Source organism: Dipodomys merriami, unplaced genomic scaffold (assembly GCF_024711535.1).
Source record: "Dipodomys merriami isolate MVZ:Mamm:240054 unplaced genomic scaffold, mDipMer1.0.p SCAF_174, whole genome shotgun sequence".
Classification (NCBI taxonomy): domain Eukaryota; kingdom Metazoa; phylum Chordata; class Mammalia; order Rodentia; family Heteromyidae; genus Dipodomys; species Dipodomys merriami.
Genome location: NW_027203093.1, coordinates 1,396,177 through 1,418,585, shown reverse-complemented (window position 1 = coordinate 1,418,585; position 22,409 = coordinate 1,396,177). Strand labels below are relative to the sequence as shown.

The window sequence follows — 22,409 nt, the reverse complement described above, 5'->3', positions numbered from 1 at the left end:
GCCGGGTGGGGGCGGAGCCTCTAGCGGGGCCTGCGGGATGGGCGGGCACCGGGGCGGGGCCTGTGGGTGGGCGGGCCCTACGAGGTGGGCGGGGCCTGCGGGATGGGCGGGCACCGGGGCGTGGCCTGTGGGTGGGCGGGCCCTACGAGGTGGGCGGGCCCTGCAGGCGGGCGGTGCCTGCGGGTGGGCGGGGCCTCCGGATGGGCGGGGCCTGAGGGCGGGCGGGGCCGGACCCGGGGCGCGCCGGGGCGTCGGGCTAGGGACGCGGTGGTCTGGAGGCCGCTTCTCTCCCGAGGGCGACCCGGGAGGCGGCGAGGCGCGGAGACGCGGGGACTCCCCGCACCAGTACCGCCCGGCCGGCCCGGAGGACCTCCCCTCCTCCCCTAGCCGGCCTCCCCGGCCCGGCCCGCCCCGGCCGGCGGGGGTCGCTCGCTCTCGGTCGTTTTTGGCGCTGGCCCGGGGCCGGGCGCTGCCCGGGTTTCTCTGCTCACGACGAGCGCTTCCGCTTCCGCTTCCGCTTCCGCCGCAGCTGCGCTTCCAGCTTTAACCGATGAATGACCGGTGGGAGCCAGGGCTTCCGGCCCGGGCCGGCTCTGAGCCGCGATCCTCCGGATCTCAGCCTCCCGAGCCCTAGGATGACGGCGGGAGCCGCCGCGCCGAGGGACGCAGTCCGCGGAGACCGAGGCGGGAACAGCTCCCGTGTGTGCCTTGGGCCGAGCGCTGAGTTCCCGGCGCCCAGGCGGGGCCTTCCCAGGCTCCTCGCAGATCCCGGGTGGGGTGCGCCCCCAGGACAAGGGGCGTCGCTCCTGCTACTGCGCAGTGAAAGGCTGGAGTCTAAGGGACGGCGGGGAGAGGAGGGGAGAGGCGGGGGGGGAGGGGAGGGGGGGAGAGGAGGGGAGGGGGGAGGAGGGGAGAGGCGGGGAGGGAGGGGAGGGGGGAGGAGGGGAGAGGCGGGGAGAGGGGGGAGAGGCGGGGAGGGAGGGGAGGGGGAGAGAGGCGGGGAGAGGGGGGAGAGGCTGGGAGGGAGGGGAGGGGGAGAGGCGGGGAGAGGGGGGAGAGGCTGGGAGGGAGGGGAGGGGGAGAGAGGCGGGGAGATGGGGGGAGAGGAGGAGAGAGGCGGGGAGAGGAGGGGAGAGGCGGGGAGGGAGGGGAGGGGAGAGAGGCGGGGGGAGGGGGAGAGAGGCGGGGAGAGGGGGGGAGAGGCTGGGAGGGAGGGGAGGGGAGAGGCGGGGAGAGGGGGGAGAGGCTGGGAGGGAGGGGAGGGGAGAGGCGGGGAGAGGGGGAGAGGCTGGGAGGGAGGGGAGGGGGAGAGAGGCGGGGAGATGGGGGAGAGGGGAGAGAGGCGGGGAGATGGGGGAGAGGGGAGAGAGGGGGGGAGAGGAGGGGAGAGGCCGGGAGAGGGGGGGAGAGGGGGGAGAGGCGGGGAGAGGGGGGAGAGGCGGGGAGAGGGGGGAGAGGAGGGAGAGGCGGGGAGAGGAGGGGAGAGGGGGGGAGAGGAGGGGAGAGGGGGGAGAGGCTGGGAGGGGGGAGGGGGAGAGAGGCGGGGAGATGGGGGAGAGGAGGAGAGAGGAGGGGAGATGGGGGGAGAGGGGGGAGAGGCTGGGAGGGAGGGGAGAGGGGAGAGAGGCAGGGAGATGGGGGGAGAGGAGGGGAGAGAGGCGGGGAGAGGGGAGAGGAGGGGAGAGGAGGGGAGAGGGGCCGGCGGACGCTGCTGCCCTTCGTGGTGCAACTCGCCCGAATAAAGAAGAGGGCGCCGGCTCTTCCTTCTCAGGCTGGCGTTCGCGCTCTCCATTTCCGAGTTCCCCTTCCTCATTTCCATGCCTCATCATCTGTCGTGCCTCAGTTTCCCCTGTGGCGCACTCAGGAGCTGCCTCTCACCAGGGCTTTGTTTTGGGAGGTCCTGGGATGGGAACTCAGGTTCCACCAGGCAGCCACATTGTTCAGATGGGGTCTGGACGCGTGCCCTAGCCAGTCCGGACTGAGATCCTCCTGTGCAAACATCCTGAGATGCCGGCATATTCCACCAGACCCCGCTGCTGCATTGCGAACTTCTGGCCCAGGCTGGCCTAGAACCTTGGTCCTCCTGGTAGTAACTGGGGTGTGTGAGACCCTGCCTGGCTTCTCTAGGCTTTGTGCTGCTGTGTCCTGTGGTCTCGGGTGAATTTTACATCCAGGTCTGAGATATATCTGAGCTACTGTGGTGATGAGCAGAAGCATGGGCCTAGACTTGTTCTGGTTTTGTTCCTGTGGTTTCCAGTGAAGGGAGCTTCAGGATTTTGTTGTGGTTTCCCTAGAAGGCAGATTTGGTACTGAGGAAGGAAGACTGGCTGTTCTCCGCCCTCAGCCTCTGGTGTCACCTGCGTTACCCTCAGCCTCGGGCTGGGAGTCCAGGCTCCCCGCCCCGCCCCGCCTCCACCGCCCAGCAATGGCTTCCGCCTGCTTTCCCACCACCTTCTTCCTCGGATGAGTCTCAGAACGTGCAGTAATAGCAAAGGTTATCATCCACAGTAAAGTTCACATAGAAAGGCGCACTCCCAGGTGAAAGTGGGGGGCTGGGGGCGGCGGCTGAGGCCCTGCCCAGGCCGGTCCATCGCAGTGAGTGACTCGGACAGTCAGCCGGTGTGGAGGAGCCCGTGGGGCCCCTCGACCTGCCCCACGGGTGGGAATTTACAATCCAGTGAGATAAAGGTAATGATGGAAACCACACGACCTTAACCGAATCGGACTGGAGCTTGGACGGGGTTGCACTCCAGAGCCAGGCTGCCCTGGGAGCTGGGGGTCACGAGGAGTATTTCACAACCAGGATGAGGCATCCAGGCCGCAGCTGCGTGAGGAGAGGTTTAGCCTGGGGCGCAGGAGCCAGGAGGTGAGGGGTGAGGGGTGAGGGACGGGCTTCTCTGCCCCCGGGAAGCCCTGCCCAACCAACCCAGGCTTCTCCATTCCTGGACCTCTACCCAGCCAGCGCTGCCCTGAGCGGCGCATCACAGTGCCTCAGTGGGTTTGTGTGTCCAAGCGGACAGACCAGCGCCCTGAGTGCGCTGTGCAAACTCGCCGTTAGAGGAGAGCAGCCTCCCGTGCAGCCACCTGACGCCACTGACCACTGAGCCCACAGACCACTGAGCGGGGGCTGGGAGGGAGGGACACAGGGAGGGAGGGCTCAGAGAGGAGGCCTGAGATATTACCCTGCATCAACCAGCATTTGCTAGGCGGTGTGCAAGCTCTTGCTTTGTTAATGCATTAAGTTTCATTTGTTGTAATTTGATGCTTCAATTTTAATGTTTTTACCTTTTTGCGGTTTTGGCGCTGGACTTTGAACTCAGGGCCCTCTTGCGAGGTGAGCGTCTGCCCTGTCTGCCTGCCACTTTGCTTTAGTTTTCTTCAGGTTTTGCCCAGGGCTGTCCTCCAACAGCCGTCCTGCCTGTGGCCTCTCCCCAGCTGGGTCCCGGCGGGGCCCCGCTCAGCTTATGGCTGGGATGGGCCCTCACTGACTTGCTGCCCTGCTCATCTCCAGCAAGACCCTCCCAACCCCTGCGCTCTCCGTAGCTGACGGTGAGTCTTTTTAAATAACACTTAGCTTAAAGCACAAACAAAATATAGGTAAGGCACCACACACACACACACACACACACACACACTTTTAAGATGGCTCTGGGGTTTGAACTCAGGGCCTCAGGATTGCTAGACAAATGCTCTACCTCTTGAGTCACACCCAGGCCCTTTTTGGTTTAGTTTGTTTTCAGATGTGGTTTCATACATTGGCCTATCTGGCCCAGTCCCCACAGTCTTCCTATCTCTACAATCCTCCTATCACGGCCCTGCAGTAACTGGGATTATAGATATGCACTACCATGCCCCGTCCAACATATGTGTATATATATATATATATATCATGTATAAATATCAACCATATATATAAATATACACATATGTATGTTTTATTTTTTGCTGAGCTTGGAATGTAGTTCAGTGGTGGAGTGTTCCTGAGTTTGCGCTCCACCATGGTTTAAAAAGGACAGAAATAGGAAAAAAAAGACAAAACAAAACATCAAAAACCCTTCATATCCTTATTCTAGAAGGCTCTTCCTAATTTTTTTTTGTTGGTGGTGGTGGTAGGGCTTGAACTCTGGGCCTGGGCGCTGTCCCCAGCTCTTCAGCTCCAGGCGAGCGCTCCTTGAGCCACCGCACAACTTCTGGTTTTCTGGTGGTTTGTTGGAGATAGGAGTCTCACAGACTTTCCTGCCCAGGCTGGCTTTGAACCTCGATCCTCAGATCTCAGCCTCCTGAGTAGCTAGGATGACAGGCGTGAGCCACCCGCGCCCGGCAAGACTTTTTAACTTTTTTTTTTTTTTTTTTTTTTTGGTCGGGGCTTTTGTGGGGCTTGAACTCTGGGCCTGGACACTGTTCAGCTCTTCCGCTCAAGGCGAGTGCTCTACCACTGGAGCAATGGCACCACTTCAGTTAAAACTTAAAACACAACACACAGAGCCTGAGCCGCTGCGGGCCGCATCCGCAGGTCCACCTCCTCCCCAGGGACGCCCTGTGCCTGGCCTGGGTGACTCGGGGCCAGCTCAGCACCTGCCTGCGGCTGCTGGACTCTCTTCTCTTCCTTTTTCCCTAGTCCTGAGGCTTGAACTCAGGCAGGGCGCTGTCCCTGAGATTTTTTTTCTTGCTTAAGGCTAGTACTCTACCATGTGAACCACAGCTCTACTTCCAAATTTTTAATGGTTTCTTGGAGATAAGAGTCTCAAGACTTTCCTGTCTATGTTGGCTTTGAACTGCGATCCTCACATCTCAGCCTCCCGAGTAGCTAGGATGACAGGTGTGAGACACTGGCATCTGGCTCAGTTACTGCTTAATAAATATCAGGAGTGCAACTCTGGAGTAAGATAAAAGTGCATCTGGTGCGGACATAAACCAGCAGCACTGTCAAGTGCTATTGCTGGACCGGGTGCCGCTTTCTTAAGCGGTGGGCAGCGTGGCTGACTTGTGTATCCCAGCATCACGGTGATGGATGTGTGGTGCTGTGACCTTAGGACCACAGTGACTCAGTGGGTGTCTGTCAGGATGTCCCAGCTCCTAGGCCTCGAGGGAGCAGCTAGGGGTCCGCCCTCTGCCCTCGGCCCTCCACCATAGCTCTGGTGCGGGCAGTGACCCCCTGTGACATCACAGGTGGTTTCTGTTGACAAGCCAGGGGTGGGCCAGGTGCTGGCGATTCTTCCTGAGTGCCTTCCCCGTTCTTCTTGTCTTTTGTGTTAGTAGGCTAACCAGGGGCTGATGGGGCTCTCCTCTCATTCCGCTCTGGACTTGGCTGAGCCTCTTGTGTCGGAGACTTGAGGGTCCCTACAGACTTCAGCACAACCTGCCTTGCTATGGTTTTCTCCCAGTGAGACAAATACGCAGCCTGGGCAGCAAAACGTGAAGTAGACGTCACCAAGAGGAAATTCAGGAGCGTCAGCAAAGGGGTGACACTGCTCAAAAACAAACGTGCTCTTTACCTGAGATGTGATGGTAACCCTCTGGACACCACCTTTATAATAACAATAAAAATTTAAAAAATTCAGGAGGCAATGAGCACATGGAAAGATGCTCAGGGTCTCCAATCATCAGAAAACATCGTTACCCCCAGGAGACACCTGCCACCATCAAAGTCTGCTTGATGCTCACCTTGAGCTGAAGAGCACAGGGACCGCGCCCAAGCCCAGAGTTCAAGCCCCACAAACAGCAAAAAAAAAACAAACCACCCCCAAACAAGAAACAAAGTCTGCTGGAAGGGTAGTAACTGACTGCAGTGCTGAGGGGGCGTGGAGATGCAGCCAGTCGGACAAGTTTGTGGACAAAGACTCAGACAGAGGCAAAAAAGAGCTCCTTCTTCAGCATGAATTTTAGTGTATACAGAAGGAATATATGTGGAGGCAGGTGCTGATGCTCAGTAGCTGTAATCCCAGCTCCTCAGGAGGCTGAGATCTGAGGATTAAGGTTCAAAGCCAGCCCTGACAGGAAATTCTCTGGCATTTTTATCTCCAATTAGCCAGCAAAAAGCCAAAAGTGGTGTGGCTCCAGTGGTAGAGCTCTAACCTTGAGCAAAAACGGCTAAGCAAGAGCAGGAGGCCCTTGGTTCAAGTCCCAGGACTGGAATGTGTGTGACCCGTGCTGGAGTGCACACACACACCAAACAAACCAACAAATAGAAAAAGAAGGAACTCGGGGATGGAGACACAGCCGAGCGGCGGCGGTCCACCGGAGGCCGTGGAGTTTGTGAACGTGTTGAGTGGGCATATCCCACCGTGTGGTGTCATCCCCAGGTGTGACCATGGTGATCTGACCCAGGACCCTCATGTTTGGTGACGTAGGATGTGGACAATCAGAGCCAGGCACCTAGAAGGGTCCCTAAAATAAACTGCTTGAAGAAACTGGGTCCCAGGAATCTCAGCTGGGGAGGTGTGGATTTCCAGTGCCTTCCTGTGCCCTGTCCCCTCCTGCCACCCACCAGAGCGTTCCTGGGTGCCAGCACCGGGGCAGGCCCTCCAGCCCTCTCTGTCCTCTGACCTGCCCCTGAGGGCCAGCGGTGCCCAGCTGCTCAGCCTGCCTCTCCCAAAGGAGCGGAAATCCCCACAACAGACACTGTGGGCCCAGGAGAAAGGGACCCTACCTAGCCTCTGGCCCCAGGGGCCAGCTGCCTGGAGGAGGTGTTGGGAGCGACTGGGCGGGGCCGTGGGGCTCTGGGCGGGGCCTGGGTGGGGCCTGGGCGGGGCCAGTGCTCGATCTAGGCCCAGCTCCTGTGCTCCTCTGCTCCATCCTCACTTGCCGCTGCTGGCCAGCCAGAGGACCTGAGGACAGGTGGGGCAGCCGGGGCCGGCCGTGGGCTCTGCTGCGTGGGGTGGGGACAGGATGGGGGCTCGGGAAGGCGCTCCTCCTCTGGGGAGCTGGCAGGGCCTGGGCCGGCCCTGGAGGGGATGTCGGCTCACACCCAGGCCCAGCTTTGTCTGTGCACCCCTCAGCCTAGGTGAGCAGTTCCCCCGCCATGGCGCCCTTTGTGATCATCCTGCTGGCTGCCCTACTGTGTGCAGAGAGAGGTGAGCTGGGGAGGAAACCCGGCCAGAGAGCTCGGGGTGAACTGGGCAGCTGGCCCCTGGGGTCAGCTGAGGGCCGGGCAGGGGAGGGGGCACAAGCCTCTGCCCAGCAGCCCCACCGCCTCTCCCTCGCTCACCCAGGCAAGCCCTGACCCCTCTCCTGGGCTGGGTGGTGGACAGGGCAGGACCCAGCCAGTGTGTCTGGATGGCCTGGCCCCTGCCCAGGCCCCGGGGGGAGGTGACCGGCAGGAGGGCCTCTGGCCTGGCCTTCTGGCCTCCCAGTCTGGTGGGAATGGGGTCGTGTACGGGGAGGGCCTGGGGGGGCCCTGCCTCACGGCCTCGGCCTCTCCCAGCTCAGAGTCTGCAGTGTTACCAGTGTGTGGGTGCCACCCAGGACAGCACGTGCAAGCCGTCCACCTGCCCCTTCCCCAATGGGGTCTGTGTCACCCAGGAAGTGGGGATGGCTATGGGTGAGTCCTGGGGTTGTGCTGGGAGGTAGGGCAGGGTGCGTCTGGGGTCACCTGGAGGAATGGCTACTCTGTGGGGCAAGTCCCTCCTTCCCAGTTCTCTGGAGTCTAGGGGCTTCTGGGGTCCCTGCCCCTCATCCTGCCATCGGGGTCCAGCCCCCCACAGCCTACCCCCCTCACCAGGCTGGGGTGGGCTGGCTTGGGAAGAGCTGGAGCAGACTGCCCGCGGTCCTGTGCCCTGGCTGACCTCCCTGTCTCTCGTGGCCCTGTCTGCGGCTTGGCCAGGCTCTGTCTCTCCCCGTGGGCATGGGTGCAGAGACTCTCAGGCCTGGGACGCCAGGCTGTGCCTGCCTTGGGTCCTGGGGTCACACCTCCTCCCTTTCTTTTACAGGGTCTAGGAAAGTGAAGAACAAGTTCTGCCTCCCTACTTGTCCGAAGGGGAAGAACATGTCCATCAAGAATATACCACTCATAGGCAAAATGATCCACTCAAAGACATCTTGTTGCAGCGAGGATCTGTGCAACTTGGGGGTTCCAGTGCAGGTCAGCACCTGGATGCTGGCAGGGGTGCTCCTGCTGGGCCTGGGGGTGGTGCGCCTCGGCTTCTGGCTGTGATCACCCTTCCTCCTCTCCCTCACAGCCCTCTTCTTTCCCAGTGGGTTGCCCGCCTTACAAGGAATTCTGCAGTGATGTGCGGCCCCAAGGCTGAGTGTTAAGTATCAGTTAGCCTTGAGGGAGGGGGTGAGGCAAAGGAGACCAAAGATGGAGCTGTCATAAGGTCTCTGAGAGAGCACACTGCAGGGAGATGCCTTCAGAGCCTGTCAGGCGGGGAATGGCACAAGATGAGTTATGTTTGTTTTTCCATTTGTGCCAGTACTGGGGCTTGAACCCAGGGTCTGGGAGCTAGCTGTCTGTCACTCAAGGTTGGCTCTCTACTACTTGAACCACAGCTCCATTTCCTGCTTTTTGGTGGACTTTCCTGCCTGGGCTGGCTTTGAACTGTGATGGTCAGATCAGCAGGTCTCAGTGTCCTGAGTAGCTGGGATTATGGGAGTGCTCGGCACTAAATGTACCTAATTTATATAACTTATGCAACCCCTCTGTACAGCACCTTTATAAGAACAATAAAAAATAAAAATATATAAAATGAAATCTTGTTTATTGAAGCATGAATTTTGTTGTTGTTATTGTGGTTGGCGGTGCTGTTTGGTTTTGGGGGGAGGGCAGAAGGGGGAGGATGGATAAATCCGGTTATAGTGCTCTGCAGACACTGTGTGGAAAACAGCCTGTGTGACCCATATGGGGGGGGTGGGGGGGCTGGGGGGGAAGAGGAAGAACTGATGTTGTCCAAATTGGAAGAAATGTACTCACTGCTGGCTTACAGCACCTTCCTAATAACAATAAAACTATATTTCAAAAATAGCTCCTGGAATAACAGATCTTTAACCTACCTACCTAGGCCGGTAAAACAAGCAGTAGGACTCCAGTGTAATTCCCTAAGCCTCCCATATCCCGGAGTGAGTGCTGTCCTGAGGGCTGGGGGGAGGCGGGGCTCAGCACCCCTAGCCCTCAGTAGGGGAGCCCGGGTGCCACCTCTGCCATACCCTCCCCCCGGAGGTCTAATCTACTTTCCACTACACTCTGTGTCTTGCAGAGTTCTTCTTTCCCCTCCGGTGCCAGCCGCCGCTCTGGTACTCGGTGGAGAAGGGGTAGCATGCTCCCCACTAGGCCAGTTTCCTGGGAGGCCCGGCCTCCGCAGAGGTGGGGGCCATTCTTGGCTTCGCTGGAGTCCAAAGCTCCATCCAATGCCACCACTGTCCCACGCAGTGGGCCCAGGATTCCGAGGCCCTGCGGGCCTCCTGCACGGGCCAGGCCACCCTCCCTCCGAGGCCAATAAAGCCTCTGCTCACGCAGCACCGGGACCTGGCTTTTCTTTTGCTGGGCTGGCCCCTGTCCAGTCACCCAGTCGCAAGGACTCAGCAACACTTTGCCAGCACTCTGGCCATCCTCCCCCAGGCCTGGGGTGGCCTGCCCGGGCCCTGGCGTCCGCGCGGGAACTTGCTGCGCTGCTGTAGAGGCCCCATCCCAGAATAAGGCCGCGGTCCACCCCCCCCCCCTCTGCTCAGGGGTGTCCCCACAGCCGGGAGGGAGCGCGTCCCCTGGATGTAGGAGCCAGCGCCTCCCTCAGGACTGATGCTTGGGGCAAATAGTGGGTCCCCCAAATCTTCCTTGAGCACCTGCAGTGCAGGGGAGATGAGCCAGGGGGAGCCAAAATGGGAGGGGTCGACCTGGGGGTCCCATGGGGGCGGGGCTGCCCTTGTGGAAACCTAAGCACTGGTCACCAGCAGGGGCAGGGCCAGGCTCAGATGCACGTGCATCCTGTGTCCTGGGTCCTGGTCCTGTGCTGGCTTCCCATGCTGGCCAGTGTGCCCAGAGGCCACCATCTGAAGCCTTTAGTGTATGTCCCAAATGTTGGTTAAAAATAACCTTATCTGAGATTCTTGTTTAACGGCGTATAGTGTTGTTTGTGAGTGTGAAACCCTGTAAGTGAATGAGGGGCTAACTGCCTACTCCCTTCCACAGGCAGTCCCCACAAATGGGGTTCACTCCTGGGCCTGCGTCCTGGGCTCGGGAACACCACTGTCCACCCTCTAGGGGCGCCAGAGAGCTGCGCTCTTGTCCGAGGTTCTGATTCCCAAAGGCAGAGCTGGACACCCAGTGGGGTCAGCCCTGGAAAGCCCCCATCCCACCCCAAGCCCCCAGGCCCAGGCCTGAGGTTCATTAGGATCAGAGTGCGAGAGTGTGGTAAGAGCTATTGTCAGAGCCTGTCAGGGAGGATACCGCAGCTTCTTCTCGCGCTGGCGGGGTGGCTTTGTTGTTAGAATGAGTTATAATGAGTAAGTTTGTTACTGTGGCATCTGGTCAGGATGGAGCTGGTCAGGAGTCCTCACCACTGGGGAGAGTATGTTCTGTCCCTTAGCTTTTCACTCAAGTCTGGTGCTCTGCCAATCAAGCCAGGGCTCCGCTTTCAGCATTTTGGTGGTTAAGTGGAGATAAGAGTCTCATGGCCCTTCCTGCCAAGCTAGCTTCCAACTCTGATCCTCAGATCTCAGCCTGAGTAGAAAGGATTACAGGTGTGAGCCACTGGCAACCAGCTCACTAGTGGTGGTGGTGGTGGTGGTGGTGGTGTGTGTGTGTGTGTGTGATTGAGAGTCAATAACTCCTTGTGCATTTCCCAAGTCCAACAATTCAGGTTTGCAGTTTCAGTAGGAATAACCTGTAAATGACATTGAATAGCTCCTTTGCATGGGTCAAACTTCTGTTACTTTTTGAAAAGCCTACCAGGCACCTGTGGCTCATACTTGCAATCCTAGCTACTCTGGAGACTGAGCTCCAAAGGATTGGCATTTGAAACCAGACTGGGAATAAAAGTTCAGGAGACCATCGATTCACCCACGGCGGGGTGTGGGGGGCATGCTACTCGATGTGGGAGGCTCCGACTGGGGAGCCACAGCGGTCAGGCAGCCCTGCCAAAGACTCTGGCGATTCCATCTCAGGAGGAAAGAAGCAGACATGGGGCAAGCCACTGGCTACAACCAGGAAGCCTAAACTAGGAGCGGCCTCAGCTGCTGGCACAGGCGCCCCCTGTAGGCAGACCCCTCCCTCTGCCCTTCCCCCACCGAGAGGCCTGGCCTGGTCTCAAAGACCCAACCTCTAGGCTGTTTGGTGACTGCTGCTCTCCCAGCTCCGTCCAGGCTGTGGCTTCAGGATACAGGCCCAAGAGGTCACCCTGCCTGAGGGCAGGCTGCGGCGGATCTAGGTCACAACCCCGAGGACCAGGACAGGATCTAGGTCACAACCCCGAGGACCGGGACAGGAAACTCAGATGCTCCTAAGCGCCCTTGGGAGTCATGATGAGAAGCTGCCGGAGCAGTCCTTCCTCTCGCAGCCCTGGCCGCAGCTGCAGCTCCGTCCTCTGCTCACCGTGTCCTGAGCAGGACATCACAGGCAGGGGAGGGGGGCCGAGGGGGGGTGGCTGGCTGGAAGGCAGCAGGAAGTATGGCTTTCTATTTGTCACATCACCGTCACCCCTGAGCGGATACAAAGGTGGGGGGGGGGAGCACTAGGAGTCATAAGACAGAAGAGCGCCGGAGGGGAGTCTGCAGGAAGTCCTCTCAGGCTGGAAGTCACGTCCCTCCAACACCAGGGAAAGACCCCACTCCCCCTGGATCTGGAGGGTCGGGGGGTGGGGCTACAGGAGGGGAGGACAGGGCTTGCCACTCCTTGGCCCCACAGACTGGCCTGGGTCCACCCTGCCCTGTCTCCCTTCCTGTCCAGAGGTGTCCCCCTGACCTGCCGCACTTGGCCTCCCCCCATGAGGCTGTCTGCCAGAATGCTAGACCTCCCTCACCACCCCTCACCTCTTTATGTGCATCCTGGAGCAGGTGGCCAGGATGTGTGGAGCCCCTAGGGTTGGGCCTTTAGCCCGGAACCCTTGTGGCACGCTCAGCACTGCCGGCCTCAACCGGAATGTGGTGAGGGGGTCAGAGGCCTCTGTGTGGCCCGAGCTGGGCCCTGACTGAGAGCGGTCAAACCCACCTTCAGGCCTGGGACTGTGCTTCTCTTCCTGCCCTCCTGTCACACGGAGACTGGAGCTGGCCTGATGTGGCCACGGTCCTGCCCTTGGCGAGCCCTAAATCGGACCCAAGACCTGAACAGGGGCACAGGGAAGAGGTGTAGGCCCCCAGCCCCGCAGAGAACGTGTGGCCGCTGCTGTGGGTGTGGCACTGGCCCACCGTGGGCACCGGGCAGGGTCTGCTCTGGCTGGGTCGCTCGGTGTCCCACCACCTCCAGAGCCCCAGGAGAAGGGTCCTTGCCGAGGGTCAGCAGAGCCAGGGCGCTGTCTTGCCTGAGGGAAGGCCAGCCAGGCGGGCAGGAGCCCCCGTGTCTGCGCTCTGAGGGGCAGGTGCCGTGCCTGCCTGCGTCCTGCGTGGTTAGACTCAGGTGCGGAGGCGAGGGCGCCGCCCTGCTAGGAGAGCTTCTGCCACAAGGGGGCGCACAGGGCTGCCTTGTACCCAGACTAGGTCAGGTCCTGCACCCAGACCCCGCCTGTGCCCAGACCCGGACCTGCCCTGCACCCAGACCCCGCCCTGCCCTGCACCCAGGCCCCGCCCTGCCCTGCACCCAGACCCCGCCCTGCCCTGCACCCAGGCCCCGCCCTGCCCTGCACCCAGGCCCCGCCCTGCCCTGCGCCCAGGCCCCGCCCTGCCCTGCACCCAGGCCCCGCCTGTGCCCAGACCCGGACCTGCCCTGCACCCAGACCCCGCCCTGCCCTGCACCCAGGCCCCGCCCTGCCCTGCACCCAGACCCCGCCCTGCCCTGCGCCCAGGCCCCGCCCTGCCCTGCGCCCAGGCCCCGCCCTGCCCTGCGCCCAGGCCCCGCCCCACCCTGCAGAGCTGCCCACCCCCAGTCAGTGGAAGGAGAGGTCGGGGCTCCTGTGAGCCCCCAGGATAGCGTCCACTCCCTACCACCTAGGCCCCCCACAGCCCTGGAGCTGTGGGCTCCTCCACCCTCACCCAACGGCTTCCACCCAGGACCCCGTCCCTCAGCCCCTCCGGTCCTCACTCTGTCCTTCCAGGGGGGCAGCGTGCGCCCCCCCCTCCCCTGCGGGTCCAGGGCTTGGTGAGGAGCCCAAGAGGAGGCCCAGGACCCGGTGTCTCTCGCAGACCCTGGCTGCCCATTGATGGGATCTGCTGTGTTCTCCGATGCCGGCCCCCCTCCCCTCCTCCACTTCCCCATCCCCACCCCTCAGGTGACTGCACCGGAATCCTCCACGCTGGCCACACCTGGCCAAGCCCTTAACCCACACAATAGGCTCCAAGAATCAGGCAGTTTCAGACTACAAGCACCAACTCTCAAGACCAGTCCTGAAACTCCTGGCCACTCCCCAGCTACCTTCCCCCAGCCCTACCTAGGCCCCCACTTACACCCCTCCACTCCAGCCCCCCCCCTGCTTTGTCAGCCTTTGTTCTCACCGTTCAAATCTGTCCTTTCCCCAAACACTGCGGTCTCGGGGTCCTCATGAGGCAGGAGAGACGGAGGAAAAGGGGCCAGGTGAAGGCAGCTCAGAGCGTGGGCTTTAGAAACATAGTGTAAGAAAGGAGAGGTGAGGGGCTGGGAAGGCGGCTCAGTGGTAGAGCGCTTGCCTTGCATGCATGAGGCCCTGGGTTCGATTCCTCAGCACCACATAAGCAAAAAGAAAAAAGCCGGAAGTGGTGCTGTGGCTCAAATGGTAGAGCGCTGGCCTTGAGCTGAAGAGCTGAGGGACAGCGCCCAGGCCCAGAGTTCAGGCCCCACGACCAGACCCCCCCCCCAAAAAAAGGCGAGGTGAGCGCGATACAGGCTCAAGGCTTTGTTGGGGAGACGTGCAGGGCTGCTCCGAGCAGCCATGAGAGGCCGTGGGGACAGGTGTGGGCGACATTTAAACAGAACTTTGGGAGGCATCACATGGGCATCATTATGTGGACCGTGGGATTCGGGGTGGCGGGGGGGGGCGTTATAAGACTGTGAATGAGTCTCGTTGGGAGGAGTGTAACGGGACTGGCAACTGGAGCTGGAATGTGCACATCACACGGGGAGCAGAAACAACTGATTTTTGTAAGCTGGGAGGGGACACGGGCCGGGGACCTGGTCTGCAAGCTGACTCCCAGACCTTAGAGAAGCGCCATCCACGGTCCAAAGAAAAGCGAGAAGCATTCCTTCCTGGGCGCTGCCTTTCCCACATCCAACACTAGCATTTATTTAGCAGGACGTGTGCCTTTCTGAGGGAAGTGCTCCCCCAACCTGATCTCCTCCGCCCCCAAGGCAGTCACCAGGAAGCCTTTCTCACCTCCAGGACACCTGCTCTCTGGCAGGATGCATTCCTGCCTGGAAGAAATGCCCAAACATCCAGACATTCCAAGTGTAACACCAGGAGAGATTAGAGCAAAGGTCACACACCCATCCTTGCAAAACGTTAGTCGGACCCCTGCCTTTACCATATAAAACCCGAGGCTAAAGAGCTGGCGTCTCTGCCGGCCCCCACCCTCGGTGGTGTGTCTGTCTGCCAGTGCCCTGGCAGCCGGCTCACGTAATAAGGCTCCACCAAGTTTTCATGACTTGCTCAGAAATTCTGACTCTGCAACGAAGTCAAGGACTCCCTACCTTTAGAGAGAAACTTCACAGACCCTCGCCTGCAGCCGTGACGCTTGCAGCTTGCAGGGGTGAGGGCAGGGTGTGGGTGAGGGGCGCTGCGGCCTGTGACCTTCAAGTTGGAGGGTGGGGTGACAGGGAGCAGTCCAGCCCAAGACTGCAGGCCCCCACGGTGCCCCCAGCTGCTCAGAGGCCACAGGGGCCCTAAGGTCAGAGCAGACCAAGACCCTCTCCAGAGAGGCATTTGGGGAGGGGGCAGGTGCCTGGACTTTGGGTCGTTAGGGCTTCAGACCCAGTGTGGGCAGGCGTAGCACGGGGCACCAAGTCTGAGTAGAGCCCTGAAAGGAGAGGGTTTCAGCCTTCCCCTCCTTCCCCTTCTCCCCCCCTCCCTCCAGGACTTCCCTCCCTTCCCCTCCCTTCCCCTGCTGGCCTCACCCACCTCTCCTACCCTCCCAACCTGGGTTTCAGAGAAATGGAAACTTAGCTCCCCGGGGCCCTCCCCTCCCCCAGCATCCTCCCCAGGCCCTCCCTACCCCAGCTCCAGGAAATTGAAACTCAGCCCCCAAGCTCCTCCTCCTCTTCTGGAATCTTCTCTCTCTCAGCTGCCCCTGCCTCCAAGCACCCCGGGGCTCTTGGCTGGACGAGGCTCTGAGCTGCCAGAATCTCAGACCCAGAATGAGCAGGACAGATTCTGGTGACAGGGAAATTAAAAACAAAAATAATAAAAATTCTTAAAAGGGCCAAACTCAGTAATTCAAGCAGAACCAGTAAGTAATTCAAAATAAAGCTGGAGGGGCTGGGAAGGTGGCTCAGTGGTAGAGCGCTTGCCTTGCATGCATGAGGCCCTGGGTTCAATTCCTCAGCACCACATAAGCAAAAAGAATAAAAGCCGGAAGTGGCGCTGTGGCTCAAGTGGTAGAGTGCTAACCTTGAGCTGAAGAGCTGAGGAACAGCGCCCAGGCCCAGAGTTCAGGCCCCACGACCGGACCACCCCCCCCCAAAAAAAAGCTGCACACCAGCACACCCTTCCTCCCTTTCAGAGGTATAAAAATTATAAGGTGGGGGGACGGGGGGAGGCTGGGAAGGGATGTGAAGGGTAAACAAAGGAGGAGGCTGCAATGCTTGATAAGAAATGTATTCACTATCTTGCCCATGTAATTGTAACCCCTCTGTACAGTATGTTCACAATAAAAAATAAGAATTAAAAAAAATTGCAAGATCCTCTCCTGGATGGCAAGCAGACTCCACCCTCCCCACAGCAAAGTCTCCACCAGTACCTGTGTTACCTAGGCAACTGGCACACCTGGAAGAGGTCAGATCTGAATTTGATGTGGTCACATCTTTCTCCACCCATACCCTAGATAAGGCCTAGCCCAGGCCCAGACGCGCTCTCTTCGAGCTCTTTCCCAGCTCTCTTTCCCAGCCGTGTGGAGGGCCAATGTGGCCTGATGCCAGCCAGAATGAATAAAACTACCCCTCACCTGAATACCACATGCGTGGTGCTGTTCCTACTCGGCTACCTCTTTTTTTTTTTTTTGTCGGTCATGGGGCTTGAACTCTGGGCCTGAGTGCTGTCCCTCAGCTCTTCAACTCAAGGCGAGCGCTCTACCACTTGAGCTACAGCGCCACTTCCGGTTTTCTGGTGGTTTATTGGAGATAGGAGTCTCACGGTCTCTCCTGCCCGGGCTGGCTTTGAACCGCGATCCTCAGATCTCAGCCTCCTGACTAGCTAGGATTACAGGCGTGAGCCACCAGCGCCCGGCTCCGGCTACCTCTTTTTAAAAACCTAACAAAAATAGGGTGACTTAAAGTGGCTCTTCCCACGCTTCCTTCCTGTACTAACTTAACCTGGGGTGCTCGAAGATCAGCTGCGCAGCCCCAGAGCAGAAAACAAAACCAAGGGGTCTCTTGGGATCTCTTCCCATCTTTTGTTACAACCAAGTGCATTTTCCTTTCCTTTTTGCCAGTCTCCCCAGGTTAGCCCGTGCTAACCTGGAGGCCTGACCAGCTTCCTTTGCTGGGACTGTCCCGATCACAAAGGCGGTGCACAGCAGAGCAAAGGCTGGGCCTCAAGGGGTCCCAGACCCTACCCCGTGGCCGTGCCTCAGTCACCAAAGTCCCAGCAGAGCGGGCCTCAGTGCGGCAGCTCCCAGGGCCTGGAGGGCCCATGGGTGGGGGCCCCTCTGGTAGTCACCTGGGGTTTGCTCCTGAGCCTTCTGCAGGTCAGGCTACAAGCCCCACGCCCTGGGCAGCGCTCCCTGCAGGAGCCCCGTTCTGCTTTCCTTCTCTTGCTTTCTAGTACTCCAGGAGTAAAGCATGTTTCAGTTGCTGGGAGCCTCCAGGGTTGCTCTGCTGAGTTTCTGGAACCTTCTCTGGGGCTTGTAGAGTACACCCTGTTTTTCTGAGTGATCCTTTCTTCCACCTATGTCTGGCTCCTTCCTCTGCCTTCAGGGCACACCAAGTCGGGGGTCCATGCCTAGCCCCCCTCTCAGGGGTAGTAAGGAAGACACTGAGTCTGCAAGCTTCACCCTGAGCTATCATGGCGACTACGCTGCTGGGCAAGGTTCCCAGGGCCCCAAGAAACCCTACAGCTCCCGGGGAGCTGTTCTGAGGACAGGGACCCCACCCCCGGCCTCCGGGTGTCTTTTAGTCTTGGGAAGTGTGAACTAGGGAACCTGTGGGGAACTGAGCCGGAAGACGCTTCTCCCAACGCTCCTCCCTGCTGCCCCCACCCCCGCCACGCACGGCACGCGGCTGGCCAGGCCAGGGCCAGCAGGCAGGCGGAGGGGCCTCGCAAAGTCCAGCCTCGCCTGGCCTGGGTGTCTCCGGGTAGGACCCCCTTGTAGGGCCGTGGCGAGCGGCACAGGGACCAAGGCCGTGCAGAGTGAGAATGTTTCTAAATTTTATTCCACACTTTGGCACCAAAGCTGCGGACGGTGGCGCAGGGTGGGCAGAGGGGCAGCGGGGCTGAGCAGAGCACAGGAGTGCCGGGTGGGTACGCAATGCTGGGCGAGGGGCTTTGGGACGGCCTGGGGCCCCTGGACCTTCCCATGCCCTTCCTCAACACTGCCCCGCACTCACTCCACGCTGCCGTGTGCTCACCATGCCACACGCTCACAGCCGCACACTCGGCACAGCCTCCTGGGACCAACAGGAATGGGGCATAGGGGGCCCTTTCCGTGCCTCTGAGGGTTCCTAGACTGACCCTGGGAACCTCAGACTTCAGGGGAACCCCTCATCTCTTCCCTGATCCCCCAAGGAAGGTCACATGATTGACTTAAGAGGGAGGGCAGCTGCCCCCCTCCGCCCCGGGCTGGGCAGGTGCTGGTCTGGCCTTGGAGACAGGTCTCAGGGGAGGTTATCAGGCATGAGGAGGAGCTGGAGACTCGCCTCCTGTGATCGGGAAGGGGCCGGGTATTCTTCCTGAGCTCAGGGCATATGGGCACGGGGTCTGCGGGCTCAGGGGCTCAGCTGCAGCAGCAGGACCGACAGCAGGCTGAGGAGAAGCCCAAGGCCCAGCAGTGGGCCGCTGACCCGGGGCCCGCCACCGGCCGCGCTGATATTGCACAGGAAACTCTGGCAGCAGTGGGTGCCCACGGAGGCCACGCCGACGTTGATGCTAGGGCCGGGGCAGATGGGCGAGCAGCCCTTGTTCAGGGTGTAGCCAAAGTCCACAATGTTCCCTGCACAAAAAATGAGGCTGTGAGGGGAAAGAGGGCAGATGGGCGGAGGCGGCGGCAGGTGGGGCTGGTCCGGCTGGGCCTGGCTGCCGTCCGAGCACTCACCGATACCAGCGGAGGCGGACAGGGTCACGCAGTAGTTGTCTGAATCGGAGCAGATGGTCGGCTTCAGGCAGTAGAAATTGCTCTGCTGATTGGTGCAGGAAAAGCAGACCAGGGAGTGGCCTGCAGAGAAAAGGGACACACGGCAGGTGACACGGGTCCCATGCCTGGGGAAACCTTCCAGTGCCTCCCTCCTTCAGCCCTGGCTCTGCAGGCATTAGTGATCAACTACTGTATGCCAGGCCCTAGTCTGGAGACAAAAACATAGTGAGGAGTGACACCAGATGCTGGCCAGGAAGCCCTGGAGAGGACTCCAATCACACCACGGCCACTGTGTGGACAGGAAGGCAGGGGGTAGGGCCACAGGTGCCCTGGGGGCTGTCCCAGAAGGACAGGGCGGGGTGGGGGGGAGGGCAGGGCTGTGCGTCGCACCTTGCTCCACTCCCAGGATGACAACCAGCAGCACCGGAAGGAAGACCCTCATGCTGGAGGCAGCGGACATCCCGGACATGGCTGTTTGGTCTCCCGAAGCCGAAGAAGCCTGTCCTGCCATAAGAGACGCAGCTCCTCAGGGGCCAGGCGGCCTCTCAGGCCCTGCCCAGGGGCAGCTGCTGACACCCAGATGCAGAGCCAGCAGGAGGGGTTCCTGCTCCACTCCTGCAGGACACCTGGCCAGCTAAGGGATATGGTGAACACGCGCAGAACTGAAGGCCCAGGGCCCAGCCCCCGCTGGCGGTCAGCAATGCAGCTACACCTTGAATTTCCCTCGCTCGGAGGGTGGTTCTCTCCGGAGCCTAGGCCACACCTCAAAAGTGGAGGACCCCACCCCCACTCCCACGAGGCTCCTGCTGGGCTAGGCAGCAGCCTCCCTCAGCGGGCAGCAGCACGGGCTGGAGGACCCGGGTGGCCTTCGGTTCACCAGGGAGACCTGTGTGAAGATCTCCCATCCCCGCGCCATGCTCAGGGCAGGCCACCTGCGGCCACAGACGCGCGCGAGGCTCCTCCACGCGGGGTCCGAGAACCACGCGGCCCTTGGACCAGAGTCTGTGGCACTGGGTAGAAAAGCCTGGGTTTTGGTACCCGGTTTTTCCAGCTGGACGCACGCACACTGTGGGAGTCGGGGCCTTCTGCCGGGAAGGCCCCAGGTGGGGGAGGGGCGGGGAGAAGAACCCCAGGGAGCCCGGATTTGGGGGAGGTCGGTGGAGCCTGCGGGGCAGAGCAGCCGCCGGCCAGGCCTCTCCGGTGCAGCCTCGGACCCCTGCAGCAGCTTGGTGGGAACGCAGAAACTCCAGATGGTCACGAGGCGCGCAGCCCGGCCGGACCGGTGCTGCCTCCAGGCGGGGAGGAAGGCGGGCTGGGCGCGGGGAGTCCCGGCCGGCCTCGGGGCCGGGGCGCCCGGGCACCTCCTTCGTGGGGGGCAGGGTAGGGGGGTCTGTGTCCAGAGATGAGCACCGGAGCCAGAGGGCGCCGCCGGCGGGGGGCACCAGGGGGGACACGGGGGGGGAAACCGGGAACGGGCGTGGGACGGGGCGGGGGGGGGCACCGGGAACGGGCGGGGGACGGGGCGGGGGGGGGCACCGGGAACGGGCGGGGGACGGGGGGGAGCACCGGGAACGGGCGGGGGACGGGGCGGGGGGGGGGGCACCGGGAACGGGCGGGGGACGGGGGGGAGCACCGGGAACGGGCAGGGGATGGGGCGGGGGGGGCACCGGGAACGGGCGTGGGGCGGGGGGGAGCACCGGGAACGGGCGTGGGACGGGGCCGGGGGGCACCGGGAACGGGCGGGGGACGGGGTGGGGGGGCACCGGGAACAGGCGGGGGACGGGGTGGGGGGGACACCCGGAACGGGCGGGGGACGGGGTGGGGGGGCACCGGGAACGGGCGGGGGACGGGGCGGGGGGGGGACGGGGCGGGGGGCACCGGGAACGGGCGGGGGACGGGGCGGGGGGAGGGGACGGGGCGGGGGGCACCGGGAACGGGCGGGGGACAGGAGCCCTCCTCCCCGGCCCCCCGGAAAGCCAGGCCCCGAGGCCGCGCGGGCCCGGGCTGCCTCCTCCCCGCGGCGCCGGCCCCCGGGCCCCGGCTCCCGCCCGTCCTGGAAGCCGTGGTCCCCACGCTCCGGTGGGGTCGGGGCTGGGCCCGGCAGGCGCGGGCTCCGGCGCGGCTGCCCGTGTGAACGGCTCCCGGCCCCAGGCCCGCGACCCCCCGGCGCCGCCGCCACGCGCCCGCCCCGGGCCCGGAGCCCCCGGGGGGGCGCTCGCCGCGGCGGGGCCCGGCAGGCCCGGCAGACTCACCGCGGCGGACGCAGGCGCGGGGCCTGGACGCGCTCCCAAAGCCGGCGCCGAGACCGCGGCCCCGAGACTCCGGGCAGGCGGGGGACGAGTCTGAGCGCGGCGCGGGCGGGGCGGGGCCTGGGCGGAATCTGGGCGGGGCCTGCCTGTGGGCGGGGCCTGGGCTGAATCTGGGCGGGGCCCTGCCTGTGGGCGGGGCCCTGCCTGGGGGCGGGGCCGGGCTGGGTCTGGGCGGGGCCCGGGCTGAGGCTGAGCGGGCCGGACGGGGGACGGAGCTCGGGCGGAGTCTGGGCGTGGCCAGGATGGGGATGGAACCAGGGCGGGGCGGGGCCTGCTCCGGGGCGGGCCCGGGCCGGGGTGGACCGCCCTGCCGGTCGGTTGGGGTCCCTGGACTTGCGCCAGGATCTGGGACTCCGCGGCGGCCAAGCGACCCTGGCAAGGCGCTGAGGCCGCCCAGACCCCCCCCGCAAGGGGGCACCTGAGTCCAGCCAGGCCTTGTCCCCGCGCTGCCCCGCGCTCCCGCGGCCCTTCCCGTCCTCTCGCTGGGCAGGCCTGGTGGTGCTGACCAGGTGGCCAGGGCGCTGGACCGTGCCCCCGTGTCCTCCCCGTGTGCCGGCACCGGGCAGGGCGCCCGGGGAGCCCCCAGGCCCTCCTCTGCGCCTGCCCCAGGGCCTGCCTCCGGGCTGAGCTGTTTCTGGGCCTCACGGCTGGGTGCGAGGCGCACAGGGCTGGGGCATGGAGGGGGTATCCTGGTTCTGTGGGACTGGTCTGGCAGAGTTAGTCCATCCTCCTCCTCCCTGGGTCGCAGGGATGCCTCCTGTACACCCCCACATGGGCCAGGACCCCTGGAGAGGACAAGGACAGCCCAGGGAGCTTGTGCCCCGGCAGGGGGCCAGGCAACCCGCCCCGCACCTCCGGCCACACAGGTGCTCAGGACCTGAGAAAATGAAGTCTCCAGCCCTTCTCCTGACCTCTCAGGAGCGACCTTCGCGCCCTATCTGCCTCCAAATGCCTGCAGAGCTCTCCCCTCCCCTCCCTTCCCCCCACCTCGTGTGTGTGTGTGTGTGTGTGTGTGTGTGTCTGTCTGTCTGTCTGTCTGTCTGTCTGTCTGTAAGTACTGGGTCTGGACCCCAGTGACTGGGTATGTTCTTTAACCTTTTCTGCTCAAGGCTAACACCAGAGCCACAGGTTGAGTAAAGGTAAGTCTCTGGACTTGTCCACCCAGGTTGGCTGGGATCCTCAGGCCTCAGCCTTCTGTAGCTAGGGTGACAGGTGTGAGCCATCCGGCGCCATTCATCCAGCAGGCATTCACAGAGCACCTGGTGCTGGGGCCCTGCCCCTCCCCCCCAGCCCTGCCTTGGTGGACTGGCCCTTCCACTTTGGAGGGCTCTTTGTCACTCCCTACCCACCTCACCCCTCCCCTCCTTCTGCCAGGGCCCTCCCAGGAACAGTGGGCTGCTGAGTTTCTGCCACCTTTTTCTGACAGCCACGCCTCTCTAGCACATTTCTGTGGAGTCTTTCTGGGTGACAGCAAAGAGGGGGGTAGGGGGGGAGGAGGGAGGGCAGGGAGGCAGGATGGAGAGCGAGGGGGTCTAGGGTAGGGCTGGG

At 62.2% G+C, this 22,409-nt stretch overlaps 2 protein-coding genes across 7 annotated transcripts; one reads left to right on the top strand and one right to left on the bottom strand.

Annotated features, from left to right (window-relative positions):
• The first annotated feature begins 3,129 nt into the window (after window positions 1–3,129).
• Window positions 3,130–8,651, top strand: LOC138829585 (lymphocyte antigen 6A-2/6E-1-like). 5 transcript variants are annotated; one of them, XM_070025956.1, is made up of 6 exons: window positions 3,131–3,334; window positions 3,436–3,549; window positions 5,260–6,302; window positions 6,999–7,073; window positions 7,424–7,540; window positions 7,929–8,651. In XM_070025956.1, exons 4-6 carry the CDS (start codon window positions 7,022–7,024, stop codon window positions 8,150–8,152), a joined length of 393 nt encoding a protein of 130 aa, XP_069882057.1. In that variant the 5' UTR covers window positions 3,131–3,334; window positions 3,436–3,549; window positions 5,260–6,302; window positions 6,999–7,021; the 3' UTR covers window positions 8,153–8,651. The 5 variants fall into 5 exon arrangements, with proteins under 5 accessions (XP_069882058.1, XP_069882057.1, XP_069882055.1 ...); XM_070025954.1 differs by having other exon boundaries at window positions 3,131–3,549; XM_070025955.1 differs by having other exon boundaries at window positions 3,131–3,549; window positions 5,257–6,302.
• Window positions 8,652–17,617: 8,966 nt separating this feature from the next.
• Window positions 17,618–20,897, bottom strand: LOC138829584 (lymphocyte antigen 6E-like). 2 transcript variants are annotated; one of them, XM_070025951.1, is made up of 4 exons: window positions 20,805–20,897; window positions 18,943–19,056; window positions 18,514–18,633; window positions 17,618–18,411 (listed from the first exon to the last, which is right to left on the bottom strand). In XM_070025951.1, the coding sequence occupies exons 2-4, from the start codon at window positions 19,019–19,021 to the stop codon at window positions 18,188–18,190; spliced, it is 423 nt and encodes a 140-aa protein (XP_069882052.1). In that variant the 5' UTR covers window positions 19,022–19,056; window positions 20,805–20,897; the 3' UTR covers window positions 17,618–18,187. The 2 variants fall into 2 exon arrangements, with proteins under 2 accessions (XP_069882052.1, XP_069882053.1); XM_070025952.1 differs by having other exon boundaries at window positions 18,943–19,051.
• Window positions 20,898–22,409: the final 1,512 nt, after the last annotated feature.

Coding starts and splice junctions, on each gene's coding strand:
- LOC138829585 (XM_070025957.1), top strand. CDS start 7,022: ATGGCGCCCTTTGTGATCATCCTGCTGGCTGCCCTACTGTGTGCAGAG. Junction 7,074..7,423: donor CCTACTGTGTGCAGAGAGAG/GTGAGCTGGGGA, acceptor GGCCTCTCCCAG/CTCAGAGTCTGCAGTGTTAC. Junction 7,541..7,928: donor GGAAGTGGGGATGGCTATGG/GTGAGTCCTGGG, acceptor TTTCTTTTACAG/GGTCTAGGAAAGTGAAGAAC.
- LOC138829584 (XM_070025951.1), bottom strand. CDS start 19,021: ATGTCCGGGATGTCCGCTGCCTCCAGCATGAGGGTCTTCCTTCCGGTG. Junction 18,634..18,942: donor CATCCTGGGAGTGGAGCAAG/GTGCGACGCACA, acceptor TTTTCTCTGCAG/GCCACTCCCTGGTCTGCTTT. Junction 18,412..18,513: donor GTCCGCCTCCGCTGGTATCG/GTGAGTGCTCGG, acceptor TTTTTTGTGCAG/GGAACATTGTGGACTTTGGC.